Source organism: Antechinus flavipes, chromosome 4 (assembly GCF_016432865.1).
Source record: "Antechinus flavipes isolate AdamAnt ecotype Samford, QLD, Australia chromosome 4, AdamAnt_v2, whole genome shotgun sequence".
In the NCBI taxonomy this organism is placed as follows: domain Eukaryota; kingdom Metazoa; phylum Chordata; class Mammalia; order Dasyuromorphia; family Dasyuridae; genus Antechinus; species Antechinus flavipes.
Window position 1 is genome coordinate 136,154,657 of NC_067401.1, and position 10,138 is coordinate 136,164,794.

Below are 10,138 nucleotides of genomic sequence, written 5' to 3' on the forward strand. Positions count from 1 at the left end.
CTAGTAGTCACAGGCATCTCATCCATAACTTGACAAGCATCTTCTCCTAGGCCTGCTATGGAAACACTAGATGCATTTTCAGTGGAGATCCTAGGGGTAGAGAATTTTAAAGATGTCAGACACCTGGAAGAAAAAGAAGAGGGGAAAGTCAGTGTAACTAGCAATAACACATTTTCCCAATATTCTATTTCTTATTTCCAGATCTGCTTCTTATCTAGTAAATATACTCCTTTTACCCACAGCCTCAGGACACAAAGTCCTGGGGAAAACAGGAGAGAAACATCATTCAGAATACCAGAGTCTGGTACACAAAGAAGGAAAATAAGGCAAAAGGATCTAAGTCCCTTTAGTTCTTTCAATAAATTTTCTCCAAGAAAAGGAAAAGGGAACCCATGAGTTTTTTTTTTTGAAAATTAGAATTATCTTCAGTGAGAACACGGAATTTTTGCTTTGAGGTAGTGTTTTTCAGACAAGTCACCTCAGTTTCCTTTCTGGACATACCCATTTGGGACATCTTGTCAAATCACCTTGATGTCACTACATCACATTCCCTATATTACCTGGACCAGGAGAAATTCTCCTAGATTAAGGGCTCCAAAACTTGTGTCCTTAAATTTGGAGATATCCACCAGGGGAGCTGAGACAGGTGTCTTAGCTTTATCTAAGACTAAACTTCAAGTTCATTTGGCTAAGAGGAAAAGATAGGTCCAGACAGAGAAATATCAGGGGCTTGGGAGGGGGAAAAAAGGCAGCGAGAAGAGAGTAGGAAAGATGGGAAACAGAGAGGAAAAGGGGGAGAGAAGGAAAAGAGATGAAAGACTTTATGATTAAGGTAAAGAAAGTGGATGGTTGGACTAGGCACCCAAGAAAGGACACCCAAACCTCAACATCATTATGACTCATGGCCTCAGCTTCCTTCCACATATTCTTACCCAGCATGTTGTTTTCTGTATTTCCCTCTTGAGCACATTTCATCCTCTGAATCATCAGGAGAGAAACCTCTCTTCTTTGAGCCTTCTTCACTCTGTCCATAGTTATTAGAATATGATGGCAGGGCATGGACCCAGAATTCTTGTTCAAGTTGCTTCTCTTCTTCAGTCCTAGTGATAGTGTCCATGGGTCTTGTGGGTATAGAATGGAGATAATTTCCACTGTTGCTGGTAGAATTAGATGAAGAAGATAGGGGCCAGTTTTCTTGAGGGACCACAAGGTCTTGTTGGAAGTTGTGTTGGATGGTGGGTGGAGAAGTGGAGGGTAGAAAGCCATGCTCCATGGCATTCATGCCCAAAGGCATGAGATTACTACTGCTGGGAGTGGAGTCATGAGCACAGCTTGGGAGTGGCTGAGCAGACTGAGCCCAAAGCCCAGGATTCAGTGATGCCCCTTCGTTATCTTGAGAAGAACCCTCTCCTAGCTCCATTGAAGAGTGATCAGAATCAGTGTTAGGGGAGTTTGTGGTCCCGGCAGTGGATCCTTCTGATGTAAGATACCTTGAAGAAAAAGATGAAAGGAAAATTGAATCCGTAAAATAAGAATACATTCTTTCAGAAATCCCATCCCATCACCCAAATTTCAGACCTGCTTTCTATTTGAGCAGTTTTAATCCTCTCTGCCCACAGTCTCACAATAGATTACTGGGAAAAAACAAACATGGAGCTGAGCCCCTTTACTACTTACTGATTCACACTTTTCCCAAAATGGTACTTTTCTCTAAAGGCTTTAGCAAAAGGATTGTGCTTAATTTTGAGTTGGGAGACCTAGAAAGAAGAGAAAAATCAGTGAGTAAAAACCATTTTCCCAAAAGGGAATTGAGCTACCTGCTGGAAAAGGCAAGGACTTAATCTTTATCAGCTCCAATTCACTGGGTGACCTTCCAGAGAACACTCACTGTCTTCATTTGTGAAATGGAAGAAGGAGAGAACTCTATTTGAGATACTCAACATCGGCAAACCAGCTGGGTCCTCTTGCCCTTAGCCCTAACTCTGCCCACCTTTGTATCAGTGACTACCTAGATGAGAGTTTCTTTACTTGGATTTCAGAGGGCTTTTAGACTTGGAAGGAAACAAAATTTCAACTTTATTTTCTATTTTCATGATGAAGTTGAGCCTCTCCTTTTATTAGGAATTTGGAAATTCATTTCTCTGAGGAGATGTCACCTGTCTTCATAAATTGTTGATAACACAAACAGGTTAAGAGCAGGTCATTTAGAAAGAAACACCCCCTAGCCAACCCTGCTTTGTATATTGTGGCTTGCTCCTAGGGGAATGTAAACTTCTTGGAAGAGACAGGTGGGTGAGTACTCTTTTATTTTTCTCTATGTATCCCTAGAGCCCTGCATGTGTTTGATGACTGATCAACTCTCTCAGCAACAAATGACTATTGACTGATCAATCATCTCCCTCCATGCTATCCCTCTACCCAGCCCAAATCAGATGTTCCACTAAGAATGATTCTCACCTTAATATTTTGATATGCAGTTACAGTAATGAACTCTGTTTCTGCAAACGTGAAGTTATGGCTGAAGGAAGGAACTGATGTTTCATGTTCTCCATCATTCACTTCTTCAATACAAAGCCTCGGTAGATATTTGTGGCGGGAGTGCAATAAGATCATCTGTAAAGAAGTCGGAAATATGAGGTGAGATAGGTATCTCTTCTTTTTCTACCTACCTGGTCTTTATTAGTAATACCTGGGAAGGTGGAGACTGACCAAGTGTTATCCAAGATCTCTTAGAATCCATAGAAACTATAGATCCTATAGAATAGGGAGGATGCTCTTCCAATTCCTGGAAGTATGAGCAATGGAAATCCCATGCTTCCTTGGTGACCCGCTCTAAGCTCTTACTCCTACCCTCCTGCCACTGGAAAGGTCTTCTCTAAATCTAGTTTCAGCATGTTTCTCTCCTTTTTGTGCTGAGGGACTTGGCAAGACTTGAAAGGGGAACACAATGGAGATCTTACCTTTTTCCCTTTGTTGATAGTTTCTTGGCTGTTAGTCACTTTGAGGTGCTTAAATTTGATCTCTTTCTTCATCCAATGAGCCCCAGTGTTGGGGGAGTCTGGGTGGATATACAGATGATTCCCTGTAGAAAGATGAGCTCTCTAAATATTTTTGTGCAATTAAAAAAGTTTTGCGATTTTGTTGATTTTTTGGGGAATGATCCAAGCAGAGAGATATCCAGGTCAAAGGGCTGCACAGGTCACATAATTTGTTGTGTATAATATCAAATACTTTACAAAATAATTGTACTCATTCACAAGTTCATTAATAGTGATATATGACAATGTAACTATTTTCTGAGTCTTAGTCCTTTTTTTCCTCATCTCTCCTTCTCTGATAACTGTGAGATAGAATCCAGAACTGCTGAAATTTGCACTTCAATAATTCATAGTGAATCAGAGCATTTTCCCCACATGCTTCTAGTTTTGCTGGAGAACTGCCTTATTCGTGTACTTAGAATATTTGTCAATGTGCAGTGCATAAAAATGTTTATAGGAACTCTTTATGGGAACAAAAAGACTGAAAAGTGAAGAATTCATTGGACTATTTCAATGTGGTGGAATATGCCATTTTGTAGGCAGAAGTGAGACAATGAATGATTTACAAATTTCTGGAAACACTATAGTGCTTGTTACAATCAAACTAGCAGAAACAGAGAATTGATTCACAAGTTAACTACAAATTTTATATTTTAAAAATCTTGAAGACTTTAGTAAATTGATGGAAAAGGAAATATTCAGTAACAAGAGAAAATTGTATTCAATAACTACATTCAAAAAAGTCAAACAATATTAAAAGCGTTTATCTATACCATGACTAGCAATGATTCCAGAAGAAGGACTAAACCTTCTGCTGACAAAAAGATAGTAGATCTAGGGTGGAAAATGAGTCATGTAATTGAGTTTAGCCAATGAAAAGATTGGTTTTGCTTACTAATGTATGTTGGTTATGAAAAAATGTCTTTTTTTTTTTTAACGCGGTGGGGTGGCAGTGGGAGGGAAAGAAAACACTTTTCTGTTCATTAAGAAAACAATGGAAAATGGAGAGGCAGCAGGCTAAAAAATGTGAAAAGCTGAATGCATTTTCAGACAAGCTTACTGTATTGCTGTTAGTTTTGCTCCATTGTTTACTTTTGTTACCTCTCACAGAATAGGGAGAAATAAAAGGGATTGTAATATCAAAAACAAAATAGACGAATAAATGTTTTTTAAAAATATAAAAAAGGTAGGTTTGGTTTTCTAGGGCTAGGACCTGAAGATTCCTGGCACTGAACAAACTCATCAAGTTACTCAGGTGAGGAAGTATAGCTGGTTTCTGTGGAACTTCCAACATGATATGGAAAGAAGCAAACAAGCCTATCCTAGGCACTTTGCTAAAAGCTTTACAAAGGGCACCTAATCTAATCTTCCCACACACTTGCTTGATAAATAGTATTGTTCTGAAGTTACTTGACTTGTTTGATAAGAAGAAAGGATCCATAAGTTTAGGAAGCGAAAATCCTGGGACTTGGGGAAAAGAGAAAAGGAAAGAATTAGCCAGAAAGGAAGAAAAAAAGTCAGGCGGTGTGGGAAGAAGGACCAATGTAGGAGAAGTCATGAAGTACAGCACAGGTGAAGAATAATTTGATTTTCTTAGGGGAGTCACAAAAGGACACCTCAATATCAGAAAGGCTGACTAACTCCACCCCCCCAGCACACTCTTCGCAGGCCAGCAAATCTTTCCTTACCTAGCATGTTGTACTCTTTTTTTTCACACTGACACCACTTGCCATTCTGAAAACTCCAGGGGTGTTGATCAACCGGCAATATTTCCAGAAATACCCGGTAACGAGCAACTGGGTTCATCCCATAGATTCTGTAAACCAGTAAAGGGAACATTCGCCTGCAAAGAAAAGAAGAAACAGTGAGAAAAAACTTAATTGCTGAAACACATTCCATCAAGCTTCTAGGGCAGAAAAGGCCAGGCAGCTCTCTGTGTTAGGTATAGACTTTTAATTTTTATTTAATATTTTATTTTAGGGGCAACTAGATGGCACACTGTTTAGAACACTAGATGGGAGCATTAACTCCTTAGAGGACCTGACCTCAAATCTGATTTCAGACACTTAACAGTTACTACTAGCTGTATAACTCTGGGCAAGTCACTTAATCCCAATTGCTTCTCAAAAGGGGGGAAAAAAAAAGAAAAAAGGAATGTTTCATTTGTTTTGGTCCGTGAAGTCGGAAACCTTAGAAGTGTGAACTCCATCCCCCATCCTAAATTCAATCTTTTTTTTTTTTTCCCCTGAGGCGATTGGAGTTAAGTGACTTGGTCCGGGTCACACAGCTAGGAACTGTTAAATTCTCCGGACTTCAGGGACGGTGATCTATCCACTGTGGCACTTAGCTGGCCTCATTCAATCGTCTTTTTACTCTCTATCAAGCAAGAGTCTAGTAAATTCGAGTTTCCCAAAGGAAATGGCCCATAGATCTCCTGCACGTATAGTCGTATAGCTTACGGCACCAAATTGTCAGAAACCATTGCTTGGAAAGCAATCATTGGTTGGTTGGGGGCAGCCATAGGTGCCAAAAGAAGGCAAGAGGTCCCAGCTTCTAGTGAATTTTTATGAAACTCAAGGAAAGGAGTCTCAGTCGCGGTTCTCCAGCTCCGGGGGACCCACGAGGCAAAGTGCACCCCCTCTCGCTTACCTGCCCGGCTTGTTAATGATCATTTCCGTCTGCTCTTGGTAAAACTGGAGCCACAGGGAATGGTTGTGGAGGACCACTCTCAGTGTTCCTGAGGTGCAAGTGTGGCTGGCATCGTCGAAGGCATCTGGGGAGCTCTGAAGATGGTATGAGGTCGAGTCAGCGCCCGCATAGTCCCGGGTTGCCTGCAATCTGACGGGCATCATCGCGACCCTAGGGATGAGCGGCTATTTCTGAGAGAAAGGTATCTCCCTTGCGGCCACTCGGACTGACTTTCACGTACTGAATTTCGAGTTCCGAGGCCTCCCTTTATAGCAAACCCATAATTATTCGAGGCCCCGCCCTTGAATTCTCACCTCAGGGCTTTCTTCTGAGATGGTGTTCTTTACTTCTATTTCTTTTTCTGGCCTTCAGGCTATACCCAGCATTGCCTCCTACTGCTAATAAAAGACATCTTGTCCCGAATTATTTATTTATCTGTTTATTGCTGAGGCAATTGGGGTTAAGTGACTTGCCCAGGGTCACACCTTTACGAGGTGTTAAGTGTCTGAGCCTAGATTTGAACTCAGATCTTCCTGACTTCAGGGCTGGTGCTCTATCCCCTGCTCCACCTAGTTGCCCTTTAACCTGATCTTAATGAAAAGAAATATAGTTTAAGTTTTCTTCAAGAGGAATAATGTTTGCAGTTGTTTTATTTTTTAAACTTGGCTTCTTTTGACACAACATATAACCTCAGTCCCTAAATCCAGAGAAATGTTTCTTCCATACTTTCCTAGGATACGAAGTGTAAACTCACACATCCTTTTTATTTTTATTTTTCACTTAACAATGGTTTTTCCCAACAGGGACACTGATACATTGTTGGTGGAATTGTGAACCCATCCAGCCATTCTGGAGAGCAATTTGGAACTATGCTCAAAAAGTTATCAAACTGTGCATACCCTTTGACCCAGCAGTGTTTCTATTGGGCTTATACCCTAAAGAGATACTCAAGAAGGGAAAGGGACCTGTATGTGCCAAAATGTTTGTGGCAGCCCTGTTTGTAGTGGTTAGAAGCTGGAAAATGAATGGATGCCCATCAATTGGAGAATGGTTGAGTAAATTGTGGTATATAAACGTTATGGAATATTATTGTTCTGTAAAAAATGACCAGCAGGTTGAATACAGAAAGGACTGGCGAGACTTACATGAACTAAGTGAAATGAGCAGAACCAGGAGATCATTTTTTTTATTTTAATTTTATTTTATTTAATAATAACTTTGTATTGACAGAATCCATGCCAGGGTAATTTTTTACAACATTATCCCTTGCACTCGCTTATGTTTCGCTTTTTCCCCTCCCTCCCTCCACCCCTTCCCCTAGATGGCAAGCAGTCCTATATATGTTAAATAGGTTGCAGTATATCCTAGATACAATACATATTTGCAGAACCGAACAGTTCTCCTGTTGCACAGGAGAATTGGATTCAGAAGGTAAAAATAACTCGGGAAGAAAATCAAAAATGCAAATAGTTCACATTCGTTTCCCAGTGTTCCTTCTTTGGGTGTAGCTGTTTCTGTCCATCATTTATCCATTGAAACTCAGGTCTCTTTGTCATAGAAATCCACTTCTATCAGAATACATCCTCATACAATATCGTTGTCGAAGTGTATAACGATCTCCTTGAACCAGGAGATCATTATATACCTCAACAACGATACTGTTTGAGGATGTATTCTGATAGAAGTGGATCTCTTCGATAAAGAGAGCTAATTCAGTTTCAATTGATCAAGGATGGACAGAAGCAGCTACACCCAAAGAAAGAACACTGGGAAATGAATATAAACTGCTTGCATTTTGTTTTTCTTCCTGGGTTATACTTTCTGAATCCAACTTTTCCTGTGCAACAAGAGAACTGTTCGGTTCTGCACACATATATTGTACCTAGGATATACTGTAACCTATTTAACATGTATAGGACTGCTTGCCATCTGGGGGAGGGGGTGGAGGTAGGGAGGGGAAAAATCGGAACAGAAGTGAGTGCAAGGGATAATGTTATAAAAAATTACCCTGGCATGGGTTCTGTCAATAAAAAAGTTATTTAAAAATTTAAAAAAAACCCACTGTGGTTTTCCCCCCTTATTACATGATCTTTTTCAACACTCATTTTTGTAAGATTTCGAGTTTCAATTTTTTTTTCTCCTCCCTCCCTTACCTGCGCCCTATTCAAGACAGCAGGCAATTTGATGTAGGTTATACATGTACATTTATTTTAAGCATATTTCCATATTAGTCATGTTGAGAAAGAAAAATCCGAACAAAAGGGGAAAATCAAGAGAAAGAAAAAACAACCAAAGCAAAACCGTATGTTTCTGTCTGCATTCAGTCTCCATAGTTCTTTCTCTGCAGATGGATGGTATTTTCCATTCCAAATCTATTGCAATTGTCTTGGATTGCTGAGAAGAGCCAAGTCTATCATAGTTGATAATCACACAGTTTTGCTGTTCCTGTGTACAGTGTTCTCTTGGCCTGGACTAGGACCCTTTACTTTTTCTCCATCTCATTTCTGTCCCCACCTCTGCTGGACCTGAGGGAGGAGGAAGAAAGATAGAATCTCTGTTGAAGATTTGGGAGTGGGCTTAAAGATCTTTCTCCTGAACAGCCTTTATCCTGAGCCAGTATCCCTGGACTGGTTGCTAAGGCCTTAGAAAGCCAGGGTGATTGGGGATAGGCTCTGTTTCTGCTGTGCAGGTACCCCTGAGGAGAGAGCTGAGAGACCCTAAGAGCCTCACTCAACATCAGTTCATAGAAGTTCAGGTTTTTCTGAAACCAACCTGCTTATACGTTGTATAGCACAATAATATCTATTACATCTAATTACCACAACTTATTCAGCCATTGCCCAACTGATCAACCTCCATTTCCAATTCCTTGAAACCACAAAAAAAAAAAAGCAGCTACAAACATTTTTGTACATTTGGGTCCTTTTCACTTTTTTATGATCTCTGGGATACAGACCCAGTGGTGGCACTTCTGGATTCAAAGGCTTTGCATGGGCTCTTTGGGCATAGTTCCAAATTGCTCTTCAGAATGGTTGGATGAGTTCACACCTCCACCAATAAAACATTAGTGTTCCAGTTTCCCCACATCCCCTCCAACATCTATCATTAGCTTTTCCTGTCCTTTTAGTCAATCTAATATAAGCCTACCCTTCCCATGATATTTCTCTGTTATAGTTTGCAATATTTACTTTTGAGATTTTCAGCAGGTTTGTGTCTCAATAGAATCATTGCCTTTGAACAAGACAGGATCTTAGAGATTATCAGTTACAAGTCCTGCATTTCATTTTCTTTAGTTTTAATTTAAATTCAGCTCATTCTCTCCCTGATACCTATCCCCCCCATTTCAAGAAAGCAAGAAATACAAAAGTCATTAACTCCTTATTTCTCACACACACACACACACACACACACACACACATACACACACACACTGATGAACTCTCCATATAGTTCCCATTTCTTTGCCACCACAAAAAGAACTGCTAGAAATATTTTCATTAATTTAATTAAATTTTGTTGATATATATAGAGAAAGAGTAAGTAATGGTATGTTTGAGTTAAAGTTCATGCAGTGTTCATGCATCTTTTCGATGTTGTCCTAATTTGTTTTCCTGAATACCTGGACTAGTTCAGAGATCTACTTAAAGCACTTGTTTTTCCACAGTGATTTCCTTATTTTCAAATTTCAACAGATTGGAGACACACATTCCAGATAGGGGTTTCTGAGTGAATAAGAAATGAGAAGCAGATCTTGTTGTTTAGTCTTTTCCACTGTGTTGACTTTTGGTGAGCTCTTAGCCAAGATACTGGAGTAGTTTGTCATTTTCTTTCTTTTTTTTTTAAATTGAAGTGATCATTCAGAGAGCATTAGAACAAAGATCACAACAACCTTCTGAGATAGACAGGGAAATCAATTTTTACCATTGAGGAAACTGAAGCTCAAAAAAGTGAAGATATTTGCATGACTCAAAGAGTCAGTGTGAACAAGTACTCAACCATATGTTTTCTTTCTTTCTTTTTTTAATGTTGGAGGTGCTACAATTTTTTTAATTATAGTTTTTTTATTTTCAAAATCTATGCATGGATAATTGTTCAACATTAATCCTTGCAAAACCCTGTGTTGTAATTTTTCTCTCCCTTCCTCCTATCCCACTCCCTCAGTCAGCAAGTGATCCAATATATGCTTTTTTTATTATTAGTATAACTTTTTATTGACAGAACATATGCCTGGGTTATTTTTTACAACATTATCCCTTGCACTCACTTCTGTTCCAACTTTTCCCTTCCCTCCCTCCACCCTCTCCCCTAGATAGCAAGCAGTCTTATACATGTTAAATATATTATAGTATATCCTAGATACAATATATGTGTGCAGTTCTCTTGTTGCACAGGGAGAACTGGATTCAAAAGTA

At 39.6% G+C, this 10,138-nt stretch overlaps 1 protein-coding gene across 1 annotated transcript; it reads right to left on the reverse strand.

Moving 5' to 3' along the window:
• Nucleotides 1-244: 244 nt before the first annotated feature.
• On the reverse strand, nucleotides 245-5,890 carry LOC127561356 (T-box transcription factor TBX21-like). Its single transcript, XM_051996629.1, has 5 exons — nucleotides 5,688-5,890; nucleotides 4,727-4,881; nucleotides 2,961-3,082; nucleotides 2,458-2,613; nucleotides 245-259 (listed from the first exon to the last, which is right to left on the reverse strand). Exons 1-5 carry the CDS (start codon nucleotides 5,888-5,890, stop codon nucleotides 245-247), a joined length of 651 nt encoding a protein of 216 aa, XP_051852589.1.
• Nucleotides 5,891-10,138: the final 4,248 nt, after the last annotated feature.